The 25705-nt window shown below is 40.8% G+C and overlaps 2 protein-coding genes across 5 annotated transcripts in view; one reads left to right on the top strand and one right to left on the bottom strand.

Moving 5' to 3' along the window:
- Positions 1-28: 28 nt before the first annotated feature.
- Positions 29-4322, bottom strand: timm22 (translocase of inner mitochondrial membrane 22 homolog (yeast)). The gene is made up of 5 exons (XM_037120260.1): positions 4121-4322; positions 2648-2979; positions 1937-2133; positions 751-823; positions 29-641 (listed from the first exon to the last, which is right to left on the bottom strand). The coding sequence occupies exons 1-5, from the start codon at positions 4183-4185 to the stop codon at positions 565-567; spliced, it is 744 nt and encodes a 247-aa protein (XP_036976155.1). The 5' UTR covers positions 4186-4322; the 3' UTR covers positions 29-564.
- The window catches only part of specc1 (sperm antigen with calponin homology and coiled-coil domains 1), a 73970-nt gene continuing 52155 nt past the window's right edge, over positions 3891-25705 (top strand). For 3 of the 4 annotated variants that reach the window (XR_005078666.1, XR_005078667.1, XM_037120257.1), the window contains exons 1-3: positions 3891-4018; positions 19485-19669; positions 19802-19937. Coding sequence is in view for 2 of the 4 variants with exons in the window: in XM_037120257.1 (XP_036976152.1) it covers positions 19508-19669; positions 19802-19937 (298 nt within the window). In the remaining 2 variants the exon portion in view is untranslated. Of the gene's footprint in view, positions 4019-14269; positions 14404-19484; positions 19670-19801; positions 19938-25705 lie in introns of those variants that run through there. The other variant, XM_037120258.1, reaches the window with a different exon arrangement.

The raw sequence follows: 25705 nt of genomic DNA on the forward strand, positions 1-25705 counted from the left end.
CACAATCAAAATAACCACTGGGCTGGAATAAAGGCAACATATTTACATTGTTTATATTAATTCTAATCAAAGCTGCTATTAAAATGCCAGCAAACATTGTTATGGTCACGTACACAAGTGAACTTCATCAAGAAAAAAACAGTCCTGAATGCACAAATTAATTAAAAAAAAACATCTTTAATATAAATAATCCTAATGTGGATTAGTTACCGACACATATCAATGTTCTACAACAAGAACAGCGTTTATCCGAGTCTGATTTGAGGAGGTTGTGGCTCAGAGTGAAGGTGACTCCTGTTCAGCACTGTGCCTTCAAAACACAGAAGCAGACCCACTCTGCTCGCTTTGCTCAAACCGTCCGCGTTTAAAGTAATGAAACACCGGGAAATGCATACCGGCCACTGTGCCGTCATGTAACGCCACCGTACACAAACAGGAACCCGTCACTTCCGCGTGCATCAGTCCGTCACGTGCGGGCAAATATTCACAAGCATCTCTTCTCACGGGGGCCCGTCCAGATGTGCATCGATTAAGTTCTGGTCCACGGAGCCACACTTCAGGGGTTCACCTCAAATAATATTCGATGGCAGCAGAGAACGCAGCGAAGCCTCCGCATCCCAGCACCCCGGCCTTCAGACCAGCTGCAAAAAAGTAAAAAAGAAAAAAAAAAAAAAAAGAAGAAGACACATGAGGACAGGAGAAAATACACTTCAGCTTAAGATATCAAAGTAAATACTTCAGGTTACATACCGCGAAATCCAATAGCTCCTCCAGTTACACAGCCGCTGTACACTGCGTTCTTCCAGTCTGATTTGCCCCTGTGCTGTAAATGGCAAACAGGTGCAATGTTAGGTACTTGGTGTGGAGGGGACAAAGGGGGCCGGGGAGCAGTAATGATATGTAAGCATACTGTTATATATGAACTTTAGTGGATGAGTGAGCGATAGTTTTATTTAATGCAGTAAGCTACATACTGTACATGGCTGCATGTACATTGAAAATCATAAACAGCCTGCAGTTGTACACCAGAGGGCGCTATAAGGCCATTTTTCTCAGGTTAAAAAAGCAGAACACAAAAATCTCAAGTGTTCAACATGCGATTTTGGGCATTTTCGGAGACCAGATACAGGGGTTTGGTGCGGGTGGGATGTGATTTGTACGCCATTGTCCTATTCTGTTGTTTGTATTTCAGTTCTGTCAGTTTTGTCGAACAAATGTTAAATACAGAACAATTGTGCTCTGGCTGTATTTTCACCAATAAGAATCTTTAGAAAAAAGGAGTACCAGCGTTTTTTCTTTAACAAAAGAAAGCAATTATAAAACCGCTCTCAAATCAGTCAGTGCTAAAACAATCACATAAACAATGCAAGAAAGAAACAATTGCTACAGAGAACAAGGGATATGACGAAATCCTCCTAACTCATTAATTCTGTTGCTTAGAGCTCCTGTCAGACATTCTGTTCAGTTTAGTTCTCCTGTAAAGCAACTTTAACGTCATTTTTATTTCTAAACCTTGTCATGTAGTTAATGTGTAGAATCACATTCAGGCAATGATGCAGTTTTGTTTAGCAGACTGCAGTGAAAGTCTTTAGTTTCAGCTAAGGCCGGGCGATATACTGATCTTGTATTGTTATCGTGATACGAGACTACATATCGTCTTTGAGAAACAGTCACGCCAGACGATATTTTCACAATATCGACATGCAGGTTTTTGGGCAAAAATACTGTGATATTTGATTTTAACGCCCAGTGCTAGCATTTGTGAAGTGCTTTTTAAGGAGACTTTAAAATATAGATATTGTATATCGCTCGCCCATCCCTAGTTTCAGCCATGTTTATGAAGCTTTTTTGGTCATATACATGACATCAGTATGTCATCCAACCAGCAGCATCATCATGCAATGAAGACATGATGAAGAGGGGTGGCGTGACCTACTGATTCTATGATGCACTCTGTGCAGGAGAACATGGCACCGACGATGGCAAAGTTCTTGGCGTACGACATGCCCCTCTGGCCCATGTCTTTGAGGACTTCTCGTGCTGTCGGAGTCCTCAGGGGGTCTTTGGGGTCGAAGCCGACGTTGGTATCGATGCCGGCCGTGAAAACACCGAAAGCTCCTCCGAGGACAAACCCTGTGGGCAGACAAACACACTGTCACGAGTGTCTGCACAATATTCACAACACTACTGACACACTTGAAGAGCGATTGTCGTGCTGTTTGAGGAGATTTTAGTGTCCTCAATGTTACTGATGTTGCATGGAAACATTTTTGTAGGCCTGCAGCTGGGAACTTTTTTTTTTTTTTTCTATCATCTCTATGATATATATGAACTGTAAGAAATGCTGAAAAATGTCAGTCACAGATTCCCAAAGCCCAAGCTGTCATCTTCAAATAGCATGTGCTGTCAGACTTACAGTACAAAACAATAAGATAACCAGACCATCATCACATTAGACAAAGACAAGCTCATATACAAATACACAGCTCCACATATAGTTGAGCTTGGAGCTCTGGCACCACATAGCTGTACAGCAAAATCTCATTTTAAAAACTGTCACCCGAGACTGGACGGGTATACAAACACACACAGGTGCGAAGAAGAGCAGAAGAGCTGTGTAATGCGTTCATAATGTAAGTGTCAGTACCTCCCACACAGGCCAGAACCGACTTGAAGGCGCAGCTCTCCATTCCCCTCTCGATCATCTTCTGCTCGTCGCTTTTAGCGGGCACTGGCAGCCCCCCCATGACGCCGGGGCTCAGGTCTTTAATGGGCCTCTTGTCCCCGATGAGATGGTCCAGAACCATACTGTACTGGACAGTTGAGCCGTCCAGACCGGGACCAGCCGAAGCCGGACCTTGTGGGTCGGAGGCAGCAGCGCTGGCAGCACCCATGGAGGCAGCCATGTTTCTCAATGACAGAGCTGTAGGTAAATGTAGGCAGAGGACGAGCGACGGCGGATTCGTCACAAGTTTATGGCTGAGAGCGGAAACAGGGGAAAAACACAGTTTAAGCGTTTATTTTAATATACTATATAATATATAATGAAATGAATAAGTAGTAACAAGAAGACTGTTTTTATATTCATATGATTTATATTCTCTAATTTATTGAAATTCGTGCCTGCACTTTCGACACAACGTCAACCATCCCCTGCGGTAAATCCTATCTTCATGGAGGTTACGCAGTGTTATTATTTTAAAGGTTATAGTCATTTTGGATGCCAGCCTATGTGTCGTCGAATTGTATATGAATAGGGGTGGAATTAGTATTGTGAATAATGATGTTTAAATCTTATATTATGAACACTTCACAGTCCTGCAATAAATTCTAGTGTGCAGTTGTTGGTTTGTTTGTTTGTTTTTGTTTTTGTTTTTTTTACCTTTGCAACTGCGTCAGAGATGTGTTGAGATATTGTATGATTTATGAGTTATAATTAAAATACGCAAGTAATCTGATAAAATAACACCAAAATTGCATTCAAAATTACAATAACGTTATGTACACCCTGTGAACAAACTCTAAATATGGCAAACGTCACTGATGGACTGTTGTGTTTGCCTCTGTTTTGATTTTCTATGTGGGCTATTTCAGTTTTGTTAACATATTTGATTTGGAAGATAAGAAAGACTATCGTACCATTTTTTTTTTTTTTTTTTTTTAAATGTCCAGCTTTCAGGCATAAATTCAAAGACTCTCGTCTAGAAATTCTCTAATGGATAAAACTGACAATATGTAATCAGTCCTGATGCAAATATTCTCACACGCATTTATGAAAACATGTTATTTACGTGTTTGGACGGTCTGGTCTGAGAATCAACGCGTGAATGTAGAAAGACTACATTTCCCAGAAGCCTCCCCGAGCACTGCGCCAAACTCGCTTCACGCGCTCCACCTACCGGCTCGAGCGCATGCCGGTGGCGGTGACACTTTAATGACTCGCGTGCGTGAGGCGGCGGCGGCAGCAGCAGCATCCTGCCTGACCAAACAACAGCAGCACCGCCGCAACACTGAACAGGTGAGCCGAAGGTAGTGGCTAATATTCACGACTATCTAACAGTTTACAGCCTTCTCCTCCTTCTTTCATTCAATTTGTTGAGTTAAATTATGTAAACTTTACCGTGAAAGCTCGTCGTGTTGTCGGTGGACGCTGACGAAGCTGTCAGAGTGGCTCGGGATCAGCATGTTTGACCAGTTGGCAGCGACGCCAAACTGACTTCGATGTCAGGAAGCTTGTTGTCAGCTCTGTCACTGTAGACGTCTCTGTTTCTTTAATTCAGTGACTAACCCTGGAGCAGACGTGTCTCTGCTGATATGATTGCGTCTCCCATGTAAATTGGCTGAAGGACAGGTTGCCTTCACGCTAATTAAACGTGTATGACTGTAATGACAGGCAGCAGAAAGTCGAATGACACAGGCCTCGGTGTCATCTTATTTTCTGTTTTCCATGGCCTCAGGTGTTCCTCCTGAGTGTTTCCGTTTACTTGCTAACGCTGCACCGTGAGGAGTCGTGATCAATACTGACCATCTGCTTCACAGACTTCCTTTGAATTGGCTCAGTTTGTATTATGAGTAAAACAAAATGCAATGCAATTTAATGCAATCATAGTATCACGTTGCCAAGAATAATGTATCTGTCAACTCTCAGATTTTTCTCTTGTTTGGAGGGAGATGACAGTTATTTCACAGGTTATTGAAAATACTGCTGATCATGACCCCCAGAAAATTCAGAAAACCAAAATGAAAGTCAATTATGATTCTTTTTTTAATTATTGGGATTGTTCATATTTTAACACTTTTCAGCAATACTGACTGAGCCAAAACACAAACAGCAAAATAGGACAATGCGGTAAAGAAAAAGAAATAATGGCCCGAATAATCTACAATACACACCATCTTTGACATAACAAGGACAGCACAAAAAGACAGATTTGTATGGCTAATTGTTCAGTCATATTTCCTGCATATTTAATTTCCCAAATGCCATTGCTTTTAGTTATTTTACTGGCATGAAAGTAATCAAATGTAAATATATTAAATATGAAAATATTGGAATAGGCTTAAAGAAACTGAGTTTTTTAATTGGAGCTGGTTTTAATTGCTTAACCCCCCTAATTATCCTCATGTTACAAATCTTTTGAATCAGTTCAGTGTACAGTAGCTAGATGCTGTCAAGCACCTGCTTCTTTGTAGGATTTTCAGACTTTCCCTCCTGGCATAAAACTATTAAATTAATGAGTAGGCCGATTTATCAATGCATTTACCATGTCAGCTGTACTGCTTAGGTTTTCCTGTATTTTTATGTAAATTTCACATTTTGCTATCAATGGTTGTTGCTTTTGGAACCACTTCAGTGTGCTGCAAGCAGGGTTTTTTTGTTTGTTTTTTTCACATGAACAGCCAGCCATTTGTTCCTCATTAGATCAGTGCCATGTGAAGCAGTCCACAATGCCTAACAAGGCCGTGCTGTGTTAAGAGCAGTTTTTTTTGTGAAAGTTTGCTGTTTGTGTCTTTTAATAGGTCTGTTAATGCTTCAGTTTAGCAACCTATCCTGACTAAGCCCCTGTGTGTCCTGCCATGTAACATTTTCTTGTAAACTACATCACAAAAATGTTTCAGAAACATCAGATCACTGTTGCTAATGGTTATGCTTGAATAATAAACCATTGCTATTTTGCTCATGGCTTGCTGTGCAGCATAATTGGACATCTCGATAATGACAAAAGGGAAAAGTTAACTTGTAAAATATCCTAATTGCAGAGCTGACGTTGTAGTCTTGTGTTTATAGAAGAGGCCAGCCTCTTGATCCTTCGGGAGAACCCAAATGGGCAACAAATGACAGCTTTCGCTTTCTTCTGTTCCTTTTGATTATGCCAGGAGAGAGGAGACTTCAAATATGAGCGGCACACCAGTCATTTATGAGGCAGTCCATTTGAATTTTGTTTGTAGGTAATTACAACCTTTGTTTTGCGCAGGGTTAACCATCCAAGAAGGGGAAATGGATGGAAATCTGTCCTTGGCTTCTGGGCAGTGTTCAGAACAGGCTGTGCTATGGACACAAAAAAAGCATCAAGGGATGCTGGCCTTGTGTCAGTGTAATGATGGACAGTAAGAATATAGCACTGGGTTTTAGTAGAAAGAAAAATCACATCAGCACATCTGACAACAACTAAAATGAGGTTCGCAATGTGTCTGTTCTGTTTCATGATGTTGTGTTTGTCATTGATCGAGATGGAGTCATCTCTCGCCTGGACTCTAGGTTGTCCTTGCAGAGCCTAAGCCTGGAGCACTGCATCTCCCTAGTCTTTTCCTTGCTGCTCTCATCCTCTGTTCAACTCATTATCCAGGCAGTTCCTGTCATTGGCTTGCTATTTATAGCCATGGGTTATGTGGGGAGCACCCATGTCCAGTTGTACAGCGGTGGTATGGCTCGTTTTGTTTGACAGAAAATGATACCTGGTGATTCCTTTGACCACTGTAAATGTGTGATGCTCTAAAGGGAATTCAAGGCCTCCTCACATTGCTGCCCGACACATTTAGAAAGTTCTCCAGCCGGTGTCCTGGATTCACTTTTGTTAAGTACGTGCTGAGGGACTGTGAGAAGATTAACAGCGGCGCTGGAGCCTTTCATCCACATGCTGTAACTGTATGAAATGATTCAGGGTGGGGATGAGGTAACAACGTTAACAGTGACCTTGTCCAGCTGTGAGAAGAAGGTTGAAAGGCAGATACTGCAGTGATGCTCACTTGAGCTCATTAGATACTGCATACACCAACTAGTTACTCTCCATGGAAGGAAACACCTTGATGATAATGACCTATAGGCTAAACTCAGCGATCTGGGTCTCACAATGGGATAAATGCAGACTTTTCAAACCTCCATTACCCTGATATGACAAGCGAGAAATGTGCTTCTGACTAGAATAAAGGCCCTGTAGAGATGCAGTCATTTGCATGTCCAAATATGTGGACAAAAAAAAGCACTGACCATAAATGTTAACTTTTAAAGAGTATGTTCATGCTTAACTTAGTAATGCGATGCAGTTTGTCAGTCGCAGGAATCAGGGTTGGGCAGGTGAGGATTTTGAGTAAGGAGGGAATTAGAGTATTTGAATTATTATGATGCTTAAATTGTTTTAGCATAAAACTTTGGCCATGGGGAATCATAGATATGATACTAGAACACACACTACCTCATCCCCCACAACAAAGAGATGGAGGATCAAAAAGAGACAGGCGATCTGCAACAGTTTGAATCCGTCAGCAGTCCTGCCGAACATGCTGCAGCATAGGCTGTACATGCTGAGTTCATTAAGTTTGTTACTTGCTGTGTAGTATAAGCCTGTAATGACCTGTCATTCAATGTGGAATGATAATACTGTGGTTTGAACAGGGGCAACCAACATTATACACGTGTTCAAAATATTCTGGCCTCTTTTATGAAATAGTTGTATAATGAGATTTAATCTTAAGTAATGACGGGCAGTAGATTACCCTATCTCTAAACAAACTCAAGACTAGATAGAGAACGTCTGAGTGGAGCGGTTTTGGAAGCTTGTTCGAGTCAGCAAGTGTACAGTCTGTGTGCTGCTTCACATAGGGATCAACTTGGCAACAATTTTACATTATCAGGTAAAGTCATTAAGAACCAATGGTTCAATAAGACATGTCGCTGAAGATGCAAGAATTTTTAAAGATCAAAATCCAGATGAGGCACAAGATCTAATGTTTTTGATTCAAAGTGAGTGCTGAATTGACGACGAGCACTTCATGAACATACAGTAGTACAGATGTGGTTTTGAGCTATACGGTCAGTTTGCCAGAGGACTCATTTGTGTTTAACTGCTTAGCTGGTAAGTCTTTAATTGTTGACCCTCTTATTAGTTAAAGCAGTCACTCTCACCCTCTTCAGTGTGAGGCTGTAATGTGGTCAGAAACAGATTTCTGTTCCCAGACAGCTCTATTTCCCACTCACTTACATACTTAGGGAAACGCACTTCTCTGTGTAGTCTGAGAAGGAGTTGTTATCTGTCCCACAGAGGCGAGGACTGGTCTGCATACAGTTGGAGTGGCACGTCCTTCACTGCAGTGAAGGAGGCTTTAATTGAGGAGATAAGAGGAGATGGGCCGATTTGAGCAGGAATTAGTTCTGTCCTGGCATCCAGTCAGTCAGTCAGTTGAATAAATAGAAGCAGCCTTATTTAATGCGAGGCTGCTCAGTTTGCTGTCAGCAGGTTGCAGCTATTTGTGCAATATTTTTAACTCAATGCTTTTGCCTCATGAACAGATGGCTGCAAGCTTTCACAGCATTGCCAAGCTACCTTCTTTCAGTCTTTTTCTTCTAATTTGTAATCTACCAAAAAGGCCAGTGGAGGAAAATGAACCGCACGGCAGTGTTGTTTTGCCTGAGAAGTAGCTGTGAAGGAAGGTATCCCCAAGCATCTTTTTCCCTGTGGCTCTGTATTAAGTCCAACAACGTTCAGGAAACAGGCTGCATACTTGACAGGCATCACAGTCTCACTCGCTGGCTCCAAGGAATGCTGGTGTTTCTAAATGGGTCATCAGAGCCACGTCTGAGGTGAAGCAGAAGAGATATGGTCTTTTCAAACTGTCAGTCACTGCAGCCTGAAAGCAAGAATGGTGTCTGGCAGGAGTGAGCGTGTTGTGCAAGTCAACAATAAAAAGGACAAATAATTAGATATGATTGAGTTGCACCATCCAAATAAACTGGACAAGCTAGTTTGGACGTGTGATGTGTACATGTGCGTGAGGAGTGTCGATAAAATGTTTGCTCAGTAGCCGAAAGAGGTCAGACCTATTGTAATCTCTTTTGGTCTTCTTCATTCAGGTTATGTTGAACACACCCACAGTGCTCATCAAATAGCTCTCATGCCACAAGTGTGTGTAGTGTTGTCAACTCAAAAGACGAGCAGGGATTGCTCTTTCTTGGTTGGACAGTAATTCTGCTCAGCGTAAATAATAACTATGATGCTCCATTGTGGTAAATTACTGAGTTCTCTGTAGTGGTTGTCTTTTTATTCCCTCTCAGTTCTCATGAATCCTATGCAAGTGTTCCTATGGAATCCGCCCACTCACTGTTCTTGTAGCCAGCCAGGCAGACAGGAAAGCAGCTGAAGTTTTGACGACGTGGCTTTGACCAACTGTTTATCTGCCAAGAACTTTGACACCATCCGAGCAGGAAGTTTGGCTCCTGAGGGAGCCCGACTCTGAGAAAGATGAAACAGAAGATGAAGCAGATGAAATATGCATGAAGGCTGAATCTATCTCAGCTCCTACTACTGTGTGGCTGGTGAAGCCAGGACAGAGGAGTTTTTAGGGAGATAATGGATAGCTGTGACTGCTGTGAGGTGGCACAGTTCAATACATCAATAATTCCTTGTTTGGCTTGGCCAGAGCAGATCAGGATGTGGATTCAAATGACAAACATTTCTGGTTCCAGCTTCTGCGTCTGTAGATTTTGTGTTGTTTGAATTGTGCCACAGATCACTCACCATTTATGAAGTCTGTCAAAAGAAAAGATATTTTTAGTCAGTAACACTGCAGTGTACAGTAGTACTTTGTAATCAGGATATGAATAGTTTGAAAAGTGAATTAAAGGTACACTTGTTAGAGAAACGTGCATTATTAATGCAAATCTAATATGCTGAAAAGTGAATTTGTGAAAAGTGAATTTTGTATCTTACCTGGAAATGAGTAATTGAACTTCCCAGCCCCCTCGGATATGAACTGTCACAACTAATGAGCCAGGATCCAACAGTAGGCACTAATTGTTTTAATAGTTTGGTAACGCATGCTGTATAGACCCAAACAAGTTATTGATCTATATGTCCAGATAGAAAGGGAAAAAAATTACATAAACTCAGCACTTTCCTCTCTAGCTCTGCTTTCTTCTCATCTCTTCTTGAACTAAATTGTGCTGATTTAAGCAGCAGCTCTCATCTTTAGGCTATTTCATATTCAGATGCTGAGAAGAAGGTTTTCTGTGTTTTTGCTCAGAAATTATAACATTTTACTAGAAGGCCTTATCGGGTTCTTGCTGTAGTCTTTCTAACAAAAATTCATGTCACCCTCACCACTTGTGAACTATTGGGTCCTAAGTGTACATTCATGGCTCTCCACTCCCAGGAGTACAATTTGAACCATTTAAAGGTAATATTAGTACAGCTGCAGGAATTCTAGTTAGCAACTTGGCTTTGCTCCCATTCATCTTACACAAATTGCTACTGACTGCTGAAAATGTCATACGTTTGCTGAACTGTTTTATGTGAAACTTGCCTGCAACTTCCCTTGTGCTGCTTCAGGGAAGGAGGTCCGTACCCTGTTGCGGTTTCATATCCCTCCAGACTAAAGGGGAAACCCAGAGGGAGAGCAGAGACCACCTCACAGCATGCGTTACAGACTAATCCCACACTCTTCCTGTTTCACTTTAGCTGAGATAATGACTTTGCGCACACCATTTGCCTACACCCAGGTGCCGTACAGATGCTTCAGAGCTGCCGACGTGGTCAGACAGAATTATACATTAATGCTTGCATTGAAGCACTCACATTTGTTCATCATACATATTGCTTGCTGCAATATTATTTTTTCAAATAAGAATGAGATCAGAGGGAAATGTCAATTATACGTATATGTTTATATGTACCAGCAGTTCTGGACTCACTATGAGTATTGCGCATGTTAGACAGATATTCAGCTACAGTAATGATACTAAGATTTCAGCAACATATCGGTTTCACACCAACAGAAGCAACAGAAAGAGATGTATTTCCAGAGTTGTGATACATTAGTATTATTATCATTTATTATCATCCACCTGCCCGTCCTACCAACACTCCATCACATTACTGCCCGAAAAACAGCGTCCGCTACTGGCAAAAAATTTAACTCACCAAGTGATGAAAATAAATCACTGCGACCGTCAGCCCTCTGGACAAAGACTTCAGTGAACTTTCCCCTGGAAAACAACCTCCGTCTCCACCAGTGAGGGAGTCAGACAGCTTCCAGTTTACTGATGATGATTATGTAATCATGTAATTTAGCAGGATGTTTGGTGGGTCAGGATCTCAATCACTACACATTATAAGCTGCCATATGATTATAAACTATCCACGGGTTTAGATTGACAGGGGGGAGATGTGGCTAATAGTACTGCCAGCTGCACTGTTAACTGAGCTAAGTAGCCATCAGCACCTACAGTTACCAGCAGTAGAGGTTTTTCTGCCCCAAAATTGTTGTGGCTTTTTGAAATGGTTGTGAATTCCCACATAAAGCACTTATCCTCATGTTTGTGGGTGAGTGAACTTTTACATCATAAAAGTGATTACTGTGACTGTAAACAAAAATAACACAAAACAATAGTTTTTACTTCTGAAAAGGGGAAGCAGGTTCCCAGCCAGAAGGCTTCAGTCAGAGTGATTTTTTTTTTTTTATGGATGTAGCTTCAATTGAATACAAAAATAAGGGTTCAAATTTAATTGTATAGTTATTTTCAACTGTACAAATGCATAGCATAGACCAGTGCCACATACCACATCAAGAATAACTGGCATTGGGTGGAGTCAAATCATCAGTGTTCTGTCCAAATACCACTGAATCCTGGAAGATATTTGAAGCTGACTTCATGTTCCATAGTTATTACACAATTTCATTTCAGTGCTGCTTGACATTGAATTTCTATTCTGACTGTATTCACAATTGCATTTGTGACATTTGTCAGTATTGGATGTTATAATGACAGCATGCTCCACTTTCAGTGATCATGGAACAGTCAGTATTTTAAGACACACACGCTGAGCTGAATTACCGTCAGTGCACATTTTACATTTGTTTTCACATCCTTTGCAACAGTGTTGTGTCTGCGGACAGTCTGACTCAGTGCTTTTTCCTGTGGATGGAGAGGAAAAAGGAAGAGAATGAGAAGCAGGCTGCTCTTACACTCTTTCAGTTTGGCTTCATGAAAAGTGTATTCAGTGGACTGTCCAATCAGCATCTTGTATTACACAATGACCATGCCACATGGATTCATGTTCCATCATTATTTATTAGTGTTTGGCATGTTTTTAGCTCCAGGGGTCTTCAGTTTCCTGTTTCCTGATTTACCCTTCTGTAAGTGTTCAGTTTTAATCTGTGCTTTGTGGAAACTTATTCCTGTTGGAATGTATTATTTCCTTATTTCCAAACATAAGTTGGCTATTTTTTGCTGGTGTCTTATTGTGGTGCTTGTAAATAAGAGAAGTGGAAGTGGATGCTTTTTCTCTAAGCACATGTTCTATATTTGGATACCTTCCATTGTGTTGTTTCCTACACTGTGGACACTTACTAATGGAAAAGTGATGTACCTTTTGCTGCATTGGTGACTCCTAAAGGTGAGTCCCGCACCTGGACAGATTGTAGGCAGGCTGTAGTCTGCATGTGCTATGCTATCCTGGTAAAATTCCTCAGTTGCAGATAAAAGCAGGATGTTTCTTCTCCTGGAGTTGTAGCTCATTTTTAGCCATGCTAACAGCGTGCTAGATGTGGATGGCAAAGTTGCTTGTTTCACCACTTTGACCCAAACAGAATATCTCTAATATAAATAACATGGACATTCATGGTTTCCAGATGATGTATGTTAATAACTTTCTAATTAACTAAATATCCTATGGATCTCCCGACTTTCCATCTAGCACCAACCTCAAAGTAGTGGAAAAGTGATCTAGCATAGCTCTGAGTGAACTGTCCTCACAACTATTGCACGGCTGGTGAAGTTTGACCACTGTTGGCATACTCACCAGTCATGTTCTCTTGGTATGTATTATTATTTGGAGTATTCCACTTCCTTGTGTTGTTTTTAAAGCATGTCATGGATCATTATTTTTCAAATATCTCTCCCATCATGCATGTTTGTTGAGCACTGCAGACTATTGTAGAGGGTAAACTACAGTAGAAAACACTAAAAAGTCACATTTGTCAACTTTATCTTCACAGATGACTTTCCTTTACCACTCTTTGAATAACTTAATAAAACAGTAGCAAGAGTGTTTACTAGAACTACGTTTTAAGAGTCATGATGCAAAATTTCAACAGATGCTTTTTAACTTTAGAAACAAGTAGTGTTGCCACACAGTCATATGAACACTGGCAGTGAACAATGACAGGTATGGTACAATGTTTTGACAGCATTTAACAAAGCAGCAGGCAGTAGGGTCGTTCAATAAGTTAGTGTCTGCTAGTGGCACCATTACAGAATCTGTGTCCTCAAAAGCATGCAGCGTACGTCAAATCACATTCAAAATCTGTATCTCCAGCAGGGTGTGAGGCAGCTTGTGGTGCCAAAAAAAAAAAAAAAAAAAAAAGCATTCTGAACTGTTTCTCAACCCTTTGCAGCGCTCTTTTTAAAAAGCAGTTTTTGTGGTGGTGTAGGGGTGTGGTCAGACCAAGTTCCTCCGTTTAGCACTTGCCACAAACTGAAGCTTGTTTCATCCCGGACCAGAGCGTTGTACACTCTCTACCCACATGCTCCACGGCCTTGGAATGCCGCACGTTGTGGGATCCAAATTAGACCAGAATGGTAGAGCAATAAAATGCAGACCCCTCCACAAATGATCCACCCTCACATTAAGAAGTGTTTCTGAGACAAAGACTGACTGTGTCAGTGTTTGTCGCTGCTGTTTGTGCCCAAACAGCCTACAGATCCCTCTGGAAAGAAAGCGCTGAAAACAGTATCATAAATCAGTCTTTATTTTCCAACTTTCCAACACTTCAATGAATCGGACATACTGTAGTTCACAAAAACGTTACTGAAGCAGCACAGGTACTTTACATGGCTGTGGTGTTTAATTTAAGAATGCAATGGAACAATTGTGTCTGGCCCACAAACCACAGACACACATGACGCTCTCATGTTAAACCACGTTGGAAGCCACTGTCCTGAGAACAAAGTGCAGATACCTGCATTTTAGACAACAGTGGTTTATGCTGTGTGATCATAATAAAAACAATTACCCTCATTCAAACAGTGCATGGCTGCTTGTCTCATTGCCACATGGTGGAGATCTGTTCCTCCCCCTCCTCTTCCTGGTCCAGACTCCTTTTCTTGCTGTCTGAGTTTCACAAGTGAGAAAAACTCTGGAAAAACAGTGAGAGGAGAAAAACATGCCTGTAGCCGACACTCCGTCCCTCTCTTCCTCTTTGTATGAGAGAGAGTGAAAGAGGCAACAGCACACACAGCATAGCGGTTGGCAGCCTGCAGTACTTCCTCATCTTGACTGCTGTATTGAAGCAGACAGCCGTTGCTCCTGACCCTCAGAATTTTAGTCTGTAGAGCTCACCAAAGGACAAGTATTTTGGTCAATTGTGCCTCAGGGCACTGAGGCTGAGGGCAGGCTCTAGGACAAACACGTGAGTGAACTGCAACCCTTTTTTTTTTTCTCTCTCTCTCTCTTCTTCAGCATTTTCTCTGACACCAATCTGCCATTGCTGTATTTCTCTTTAGTCAGTACTATATGCTCCTAGATGATACTGGAATATGTTGTTGTATGTTCAAGTCATTTTTTGCAGCTTTACAGGGACCATGGAGTATATTTTGGATTCAAAATGTGTTTAGCGACTGTTGGATAGGAATAGGAAAATTTGAAAAGGGGAAAAACTGAAGTCATTTCATATAATGAGTTAGGAAGAAAGAAGTGACTGAAAACATCTGCTGGTGATATTTCTGCCAGGTTTCTCACATTTCTGTCAACCACAGAAAGTACAATTATGAAAGGGAAACGTGGCCTGGGCTAAACTTTGTAACCTGTGAAGTACTTTATATGGGAGTAGTAGTATTTACACAAGGTTTACAACAGTGGCTCAGAGGTTGATGTATTTAGGCTTATATTAACCTTAGAGCATGTCATATTTATGTTTATGTCAGCTTTTTAAAGGTTCATGTACAAACCATTGAGCCATGAGAGGATGTGTATTGTCTTAAATAAAATCTGGAGCATAAGGAATGCTTCTTAGTTGAATCAGCCGTGCTAGATTTTTTTGGTGGTCTGGTGTAAATTAACATGGATCTGTGATAAAGTAAACATTTTAATGCTCATGGCATGATGGCAAAGACACATAGCTGTGAAGCTGGTTGGTTATGCTTTGTTGCTGTGTTTGAATCAAGTGATTCTCTGTGGATTGATTTAAGCAAAGCACAACAGTCACACCTGAATGCAGTTTGCCTAATTAAGTGCTACCACATCAAGACAGCAAGTTTTGCAGCCACTTCTTTGCGGATCTGCAGTTTCCTCATCTGATCAATGTTTTTTTTTAAGTCTGTGTAAATGGCAGCGACAGGATGTTTGTGCTCTTGCACAAGGTGTTCTAATAGGGGGAAGATGAAGCTCTTTGTGTCCCTCAGTATTCTACACAAACACATAAACTGAACTGGTAAGGCTCAGTGCTACAACCCGTCCTGCATTCTAGCAGGGCGACCTGCGTTGAAGGTCAGAGATCAGGACTGGTTAGCTGGGATTTCCCTCGTGATCTGAGGCGATTTGTGGTTGTGGCAAGATGAGCAGGCCAAGTTACACATCCGTACAATGAATGTGTACATGTAAGACCGTATTTCCACTGTAACCCATATAGTGGTGTGTTTGTAAGGAATAATTATTGGTTTTGTCCGAACATCTGTCCCTATTTTGCTGGGCAGCATTTTTGTGGCAAGGTGCACCATAAGATAATGACATGTGGATCTTTTTCACTAAAAATAGAAACACTACTTTTTTCTAAATACTAGTACAGTATGTGTACATAAACTATATATTACTGTATGATTTGCTGCTCTACTTAAATTACTGAAGTCTTGTTTTCTGACATGTCATTTGTTTATTGTATTTCTTGATTAAATCTGATTTGGTAATCTATTTACAAATGTGCGAGTATTGATCTTCCTTGTGTGATGAAAGCATATTGTCTTCTCCCTCAGGCTTGTGGCACATAAGATCTGTGAGTCTGTGAAAGATTGTTCATCAGGACCAAACAGATAACAGTTTGCGCTTTCTCCTTATCTCCTTTCAGCAGTCTTGTCCGACAGCAACCGTCAGAAACAAGCTGAGAAGCTCCTCCACCACCATGTCCCATATTCAGCCTTTACATTAATCTTCCTGTTTTTGGAAGCAATATAATTAAGTCTGATGACAACCCATAAGTTATGGCTGTGGTGACTGCAAATTATATTGGGTGTTTTGATTTTTTAGAGCAATTCTGTATTTAGCTCTTCACCAGCCTTGTTTAAGCCACAATGTCGTCATCCTACATGTTTGTTTTGACACACCACACAAGCTGTAGTATAGTAAAAGTCACTAAATGTCATTTATGTCAGCCAAGTTGCCTTTACAGGGAGGTACCCAGTGCACACTCTGTATCCTCTATAACTCTTTGGTAGTTCAAGTTTAAAATACAACTTGGCGCTGCCTGTCTCTCAAAGACATTTGGGTTCCTAACTAGGCCGTTGTTGGGTAAGTGGGACGCAGTTCTGGCTCTTGAGAATCATAACTCTGCAAAGCAATATAGAGAGGTCGTATTTGCAGAACCGAGTCCTGCAGTGGTTCAAAGAAGGTGAAAACAAACTAGATTAGACTTGAACTGTGCAAACCTTTGCTTTACAGGAGGTTTACAAATAAAAGTATTATCTTTACAAACATGACATTACTGTTTCATAGTCACGTGATACAGTTATTTATTCCACAAAACTGTTTGGTTGTTGCTTAGTTCCCCTGTATTTCAAAAGAGAAAATGATATAACCCCAAGGGGAACATCCTCAATTTTGTTGCATATCCTCTTTAAGATTGCACAGACATCAGAGCAGATCTAATGTGAGTGAGTGGTGCATTAGCCTTGTAAAGTGATCTAGTGGTGAGCTAGTGCAACGGAGGTGTGAGGTCTACCATACACAGCAGGAGTTAGTCACAGGATCTTGCCTAGAGAGGTCTTAGTATCATATGATGGACCAGCAGGGAGACACACGCTTTCACGAGAGCAACAAACAGTGCATACAGTGTGCTCGTAATTAGATAAGCCCCTAAGCGCCCACAAACATTCTGTAATAAGACAGCAGTGTAAAACGTACCAAACTGTAGCGTTCTGCCAGGAACATTTTACTGATGTTTGATCACCTGTATCATCTTTTGTCAGTGCCTACACCGTCCTTAGTACCCATCGTTGAATTATTTATTCACGGACTTCTCCGCACCTACAGAGGTAAACAAATTTAGTTGTTGATGATTTCTCACTGTAAGCTGAAGGGGGGGAAAAAGTCTGCTAGGGCCAGTGTGCATCATGTGATGTTGTAATTACATTGTATGGCCACTATGTCAAATTAGCTTCAAAGTTTGGAGCACTTATAGTGGAACACAGAGTGTGTTATTCTGTGCATTGATTGATTTATTAGTTAATTCATTCTGTAATTGCAATTGAGCTATTTCTTTTTCTTTCAATATTCTTCTTTTCTTCTTATTATTATTTTTTTTCTTCTCGTAATCTAGTTTAGAAATGGGCTTTATAGACAGGGAATTAATCCCCCACAGTAACTGTTCAGCACATAATATAGTAAATTCCAGGAAGCATCCATTTGTTGATTTAAAAAGTGGCCAAATTTGCTTGTGCAAAGTGAAGGTTTATTAGATGTCTAGCTTACCTATAAATGTTGTTTTAACATCGTTCTAATGAAGGTTTTTCATTTTTGACCTGTATTCCTTTAATAAACCTAATTCTAGTTTGACTTATTGAATGACTGTATGAATATATGGAATAATATTTCTGGAATGTAAATGTCTAAGCAGCTGTCACTTTTACACCACAATTTATCCATTCATTTATTGAGTGTCCTCATTTTGATCTCGGCTCCTATCTGTAGCTCTCTACTGGGAACTTTTTACTAATGTGGGTTTGTTTATTGTTATTATTGTTATTGTTTGTCTTGAGTGGTTAATGCCTACACTGGTCCTTGAATCCATCATAGCGTTATTTGTTTGACTGCTGATTGTTGGCAACTACTGCAGCATACTTTTCCCCATCGTCTGAACAAATTCAATAAATTCAAAGTTTAGAGTTTGAGGGGAAGGTAACAGTCCTCCCTGATGGCCCTGTCTGGGGTTAGCTCATTTCCCTGCTTGCAGAGACTAAAGGGTATCCCCACTAACAGCACTATTGCTCTCAGAGGCAGAGGATCAGGTTACCCCCACCCTGATCAATGACTCAGCCAGTCCATTGGGAGCTCCAGAGCTCTTTACCAGTGCACACTGTCCGTGGTTAAGTGCACTTTTACTTCCTCCATTTCCTACAGCCACTCACTGCCCAGATGAGTACATTTCCTTCTGGACATCAAATGCACACCTTTAACAGTCTCTGTGATCACATCCTCTGAATTAGAAAAATGAAGGCAATATTGCACTGCTTATTAGCTATGTTCCTTACAAAAGAAGAATGGCAGTCATTGCTGTAGCAGGCTGGGTAACTTTTACTAGATCTGTGGAGATACTGTAGTGGTATGCGTTGGTCAGTGCTGCTGGTTTGAACAATCAGATAATACATTTTTCTCCCTCTGTTCCGTCTGGCAGGAAGTAGTTCAATGCTGTTGCTACTGGGGTAACCTTATCTGCCCTCAGAGGCAACTCTTGGCTCGAATATTTTGGAACAGCCACAAAATGCCTTCAGCCAGTGTTAATACTGTATAATTTGTCTCATTTGAAGTAAAGTGTACTGCATATTGATCTACTTAAACTGTATTTTAATTTTATGGAGATGTAGTGCTTGATGGAGCTAGTTCTAGTCTGACCCAGATCAAGTGTTGTACTTTCAGTGTTTTTTATAAGTAATATAATTAATGTAGTGTTATATTTTTATTTCATACATTATTTTTCAGTAGTTGCCATTTCCTTGAAACACTGTAGCTCTGTACTGCCCCACATAGGAAAAAGCAGAATCTTCTGCTTTGGGCCAAAATCCATAATTTGCATAACATCCATAACAACCTCAAACTGGTCAATAAAAAAGTGATTAATGCATGTAAATTGCTTCAAATCATTACATAGGGCCCCTTTAATTAATAGAGTTATTGTAGTCAGGAAGTGCAAGACTAAGAATAAGTATCAAAGTATCTAGTATCACCATTTTTGGACATCCCAAAGCAGCAGGTTTAAAAGAGAAAAGCAAGTTTTTTACAGTATCACTCGTATTGTTGTGGTTTGTTGTTCAGACTGCTTTTGCAGTTAATGGATTTATTTAAGCAGTGTTGGCCTGGCCCTGGAGCCATAGACAGTGTGGCACAGTGTTTAAAGAGAGCGAATTGTCAACGAGACAATACCAAGCGTTTGCCGACCAGCTCTAAGAAAGCTGTTCTGCTGTACTGCAGTGAATGCAGAGGTAGATCAGTGCTGTTGATTTTTTATGAGGTTTACCCTTACCAAAAGTTGGTCAAAATTTCTTCTCTTCTCTGCCCTTCTCTCAGGTGTAGTTTGCTGACACGCAACCATGATGAAAACGGGCGCCACCAAGGTGGGCCTGCCCAAGCCGGGACTACAGGAGCGGGCCAGGCAGGCCTCCTTGACCCCCTCTTCTTCTGCCTCCTCCTCCACAGCCATGAAGACCTCCAGATCCTCCAACACGCTGGCCTCAGACCACCGCCTCAGCAGGGTGAGTCACAAATACATTACAAGCTACCACAAACTGACATGATGATACTTAATGGGTGATGCAGCTTATAATAATAATCCATAATGTTATTTGACCTTATATTGTGAACACTAACAGCAGATGTGTTTCTAGCTGAAAAGAGCCAGCAGTGATGATGCCTTGACAAAGCCTGCACTTGGAACTGCTGCCTCTGGCTCCCGGATGAAGAAGACTGTTACTACTGGAGCCATCTCAGATCTTGCTGAGGCTCGCCCTCGCAGCCTGTCTGGTAAGGGACTACCAGTCAGATATGTTCAGATGACTCATATCAGAGACTGAGAAAGCTGGGAAAAGAGCTGTAATCTTCACAAATTATGGGTATCAAATGTATTTTGTATTTAACACAGAAAGTACCACATCTGATTGTGACCACTAGAGGGCCACAGTACATCACTAAAGCTGCCTGCTGCAGCCCCCAGGTGCTGGTGGTAACTATCAGCTTGAGAGATGCTTCTCTATATCCTTCACTCTTTTTCTGGTCTCGCTTTTGTCTCGTTCGTTTGGCATTGATGTGGTGCAGGTGGCTGAGGACTGTGGTTCTCAGGATTCTGGTCCAAAACTGAGAGACTAGATGCATTCATAGTCTGCTCCACAGACACATCTGCTCAGCCGTGTGAACAGCAGGCTATGTTTTGGATGAAAAATGACAAAGCTTTCTGTGTATTCATGGGCAACTGAATGGGAAATAATATTGATGGTGTTTTTGGCTGGTCTTTTGATATTGGTATGCTGTAGACACAGCAAGAGTTGCTATATGTTGGTTAAGATTTAAATCCTTAAATTCCACTACACTAAAGACATAAACGCGGGAAAATTCCCTTCTCACATATAAATTGCGCACATGAACTAAAAAAACATTCTGAAGACAACTTCAATATAGAATGAAGCAGGCCGGTAAATGTAAAATAGGGAAATAATCCCAGTTACCTAAAATATTTTGATGATTTTATATCAGTGTGCCTTGGGGGTGCACTTTTTGTTCATCTTAATAATCAGGAAAACATTCACATCATTGTGTGGATCACAGTAAACTTGATGTAACATTTACATAGGTCTTTCTGAGCTTTCTAATACTGCATAGATTTGATATGATGCAGTATTCCACATAACCATTCCACGCTGTGCGGAAAAGTGCCATGTGTATTCACATTTGAGCGGCATTAAAATACATTTATAATCTGAAGAAATGTGACGTCCGCAGTGCTATCCTCCACTCCCCTCCAGCCCCTTTACCACTGACCATATTTGGGGTATATTTTTCATAATCCAAAGCAAAATTCTACCCATAAGCCTCACATAGAAACTTTAAAAAAGATTATACCAATGGAGGAAAGGGAAAAATAGGATTTAAAGGTGCACTATGTAAGAATAAGCCACCTGTCAAATTCATACAACAAAAGACTGGGTAGCATATTGCTAGAATAACCACTAACCCCTGCTAACTCTAGCTGCCTTCTGCTAGTTATCTCAGTTTGTCATGCAGTTAGCAGTCCAGACAGGGAGCTTGGAGGACCTGGGACATGTAAGTGTCTACAATGCTAGTACGGGAGCTTTTGGTCAGGGCTAGCCAGTTAGCATGGTAACTTTAGAAGATATCGCTTTGACACAGTACATGCGTCTTAATGTCAAACCTGTTATTTCTTCACATTCCGTTGATAACTTTACTCTAGCTATTTAATAATGCACCTCCTTTGACATATATGGGACAGATACTACTGCCTGCTGATGTTAGATATTTGTTGTCCATGTCATCCTATATTAATTTCCTGTGAGTGAGTCACAAAATTAGTCACTGAACACACACAGAATGCCATGTTGTGATAAACACGCTAAAGTTTTAATACTATCTGTTAACTTGTTTGGTAGTATTTTTGTCTGTATCAGCCAGACGTGCCAATGGATGAATGGAGCAACTGCAAATACACCTGAGAGCAAAACATGTATTACATGCAGGACAAATATAGCGGTAGATAATGACAGGGATTTGTTTGCAGTAATTCATGTTTTTTACAGCCCATCTTGGAAAAAATCCTGTGAGGGAGATAGCTGTGTTTGTTTGTGGCGGCTCATCCACACAGTGTGTAGATAGATGCTGTGCTCCAGTGAAATTCTTCTTCAAAGGGTTGCTGTGCTGAAGCGAAGATAATTGAATTCTACTTGACAAAAGACTCCAGAGGAGCTGTGGAAACATGGCCAAGTGAGGCTCATGGTTCTTTCAAACACAATTAGACCATGATCAGCTTTCAATGGATTGGGCTCTAATTAACCAAAGTTTGCTTTTTCAAAGTGTTTTCACACCCAAGGACAAGAACACATTCCCACTGCACTGTTGTGCTGTTCATGATAAATTCATTACTCTTAACGTATTTCTTCTAGCCTAGATTTACTAGCCAACTTCTGGTAGCCAACCACATTTGAGGACTGGAATATGGTTAAATAATTATTGGTGAAAACCTCTTTAAAATAGGGCAGAGTTGTGATGCTGTTATGTAGCTGCAATCAGCATCTGGCAAAGTGGTTACTTTATGTTGAGCTTGTTTTGCATTCTGGTCCCTGAGCTCAAGAGGGTGTTTGCCATCACAAATAAAATTGTCATGAAATTAAAATATCTAGTACAATCTGGTGTATCTTATACTTGCCTAAAACTACATACAACTTCAATGACAAGAAAAGTGGCTTTAGCTCAATGTCATGTTCCCATCAGGTAAACTATATTGTTCTGCACCTGGGCTGGGACTTTGCGCCAGTACACATCAGGACATATGACAACAGACAATGAGTGGATATGCCGAACAGGTCTCAAAAATCAAGATAATCAGCAGGTGGAAAATCAAATGTGACACCTGAAAGAGCAGTGATGGTTAACCATGCATGCTCACAGTGACAATCATCATTTAGCCCGCTGCTCTCCAAGCAGAGTGTCTGCTGCTAACTCCACACCAGGAAAATGGCATGATTTGAATATAGATTGAGGTTGTGGTCTGTGGTATTTATAACTCATTGATGTTGAGATGTACTGATTTAATACTCTGAAATGTTAAGTGTTTATATTTATTGATGTAGGAGGAAGTCTCAGAAGTGAAATCTGTTGGTTGGTTGGTGGAAGAGAGGATTCAGAAATTCAGAATGTAAAACATTTTGGGATAAACATGTTCACTGAAATACTGAGATGCGTCTCAGTGATGTTGACACCCCTCGGCGTCCTCAGATTGGTCTCAAACGTACGAGCTTCTCCTTATCTGATATGTGACATTACACACTGACAGGAAGCAATCAGGACTCAGTGGGTTCTAAGGCACACTGCTGCAGAACTGTCACCATACCTGTCAAGTAGTAGTGGAGTCTTTTCTCAGAGGCCATCCGAATTTATTTTGTGACTAAAATGTGGATGCATGATCCTTTAAAAGATGCTTTTAGGGAAGTTGTATAGAGTCAGAAATATTATTAAACTGTGCACCATCATTTGTTCACTCTAGAAATAATGCCCAGTCTTCATTAAGCTTGGTGGAAGGGTGTAGCAGGGACCAAGGAAGAACCGATAGATTTAGATTTTAGTCACGGCGAGATAATTATTTTACCCTTTGTTAACATTGCAAAATAGTATATTTAGCCTTGGCAGAACAAATGCCATATATCTTGAATTACAGTAGACAGTAGTACACTTAAGTGTTGAAATGACATCTTTTGTCTCTTTATCATAGTCCACATTCACGGGTACCAGTAATCCTCTGGGATGGCCTATACATTTGCTCAAATTCCATACAAAATGCAGTCATTAGTTTCATGCGAAACAAAGTACAATTGTAACACTTTCTCCCTCAAACTAAGGTGTGGAAATGTAAATACACATTGTATCTCAACATAATGTTTTCTGATTTCTATACTCTATGACAATTTTGATATACAAATTTCAGTTTGACTCTAAGTACAATTTGTTATTTCAGGTTGTCTGGTTTCCCCCAAAGTGAAGTATTTGAAATGTTTTCACAAGCAAAAAACAAATGCATAGCTGAAAGGATGAGGCTTCAGCTAAGCACAACCATATTTTGACAAGAGTCAAATATTTCTAGAAATACATCCAGACCTCTCAGTGGTTGCACTTGCAGATTTGCATATCATAGAATACTAGACGATTGGCCTTGGTGGAGGTTTACGCTCTCTTAGTGCCCTTCTACTTTCATACTGTAATTGTACCCACACCCACCTAATTTAGTAAATCATTGCTAATTAAAAAGTAGGAATGAGGACTGCAGTGGTGAGAATCTGCATCATTTATTTCACCCTAACTGGGTCAGATGTGCCTGAGATGCTCTGCATACATGGAAAAGCAGAGAAACTAACAATATATCCTTCTTGTGCTAATAAGAGTTATTTTGAAAAACCTGAAAATTCTGACTTGTGCAACAGTCAGTCTTAACTTAGTCATGAAACTCTACCCTCTCTCATATTTTCACAGTACCTCAACTTTAAATGTCAGCTATGCAGCTTTAGGCTTTGTTCAAATGACAGATCACACTGTAGTCACTTTTCTTATCTGATAAAAGGTATTTGTCTTTCTTGAAGGCTTCAAGTTCATGGGACAGACACATCGGCTTAAAAGGTCAGCTGACTGACAGTCTGACCCCGCCCTTGCCCGCCCTCACAGCATGCCGCACTAATGAGTCAAAACAGTTATTTTTGCTAATGGAGGCTTGTCCATATCCCAGTTGGCACTTAACCAACTCTAACGTGCTGTCAGACAATGGGTTAAAACCCAGCCTCATCCTGATGACTTATTTAAAACACCTCATCAATAATTAAGGAAAGCTTTCACTAGGAGAGGAGTCCCTGTGGAGTGTGCAAGGAGAAGAGACAGAAGGAGATAAGACTATCCTGATCTATAAATAACAAGCCTGATGGGGTGACTGCAGGACAGAACTTTACAAACGGCCACCTCATTGACAGGCGCTTTCCTTCACGTCTGTTCAGTCGATGCTTTCAAATTGATGGTTAGAGCTGAGCTTAAAGTGAATGTATTTTAGCGCGTCTTTTCCATGTCTGATTCACTGAAGTATACTTGTTGTTTAGCGCTTCAGAGTAAGGGCTGGTATGTGAATTGCACTGCTTTAGCATTATCCAGCTCTGTCCCAGCCTCTGTAGCATTTTGCATGTCACATTTGCAAGTGCTTATAGTTGTAGAGAGTACTCCAGCTATTTAGCATTGCATTTCTTTAAAAAATAATTACAGAGCTTCAGTTGCCATGCTAGTAGTGGGTAATGTAGCCTTGAGCTGTTGGCTACAAGTAGAGATGAGGAGCGGGCTACAGATATGTTCTTTCTGACTCCACAGCCTTGATTTTTTAAATTTCAAACTTGTAATCCTTTCTCTTAAGGCAATAATCAGACTGTCTATACACTATAGTACAACTTTTTTCATGTATGCCTTGGTACTCCTTTAGACCTAGAAAAAACTTTCACCCAACAGTTTTGCTGTGTTTCTGCAGCAAGCTGTCATTTTCCTGAGTGGCATGTGTCACAAAACTGTCACTTCATAAATCTCACTCAGCAGGTCAACAAAAGTGAATCATCAGAATGAGCTTAGCTTCACCATGAGCTCTCTCTTACTACAGCATCCACCTGTAGTCATCCTCACCTGTGACTGGCACACAGAAAAGGTTTCATAAGTCTCCTCTAGTAACAGTATGAGTGTCAGGATTGCACCGAATCAAAGAGAGCTGTTAGATGCCGTTTACTACTTGCTGATTCAAATTAATGTTGTGTGTGCTTTCTGTTCTGACTGTATGTAAAATACCACAGGCTGATGTTTGACAGTAAAGCCACAGTATTTTTTGCTGTGTCATTTCCCTGCCACCCAGACAGCAGATGTTCTTTTCGTTCACCTCCAGCCTCAGTTGTATGAAAGGTGTGCTGTGAGTGACTGATGAGATCGTTTGCCATATGTGAGGTTTGCTAGCATCACCAGATGGACTTCTCCGATTAATCAGCTCATAGCCTGTA

Source organism: Acanthopagrus latus, chromosome 13 (assembly GCF_904848185.1).
Source record: "Acanthopagrus latus isolate v.2019 chromosome 13, fAcaLat1.1, whole genome shotgun sequence".
NCBI lineage: Eukaryota > Metazoa > Chordata > Actinopteri > Spariformes > Sparidae > Acanthopagrus > Acanthopagrus latus.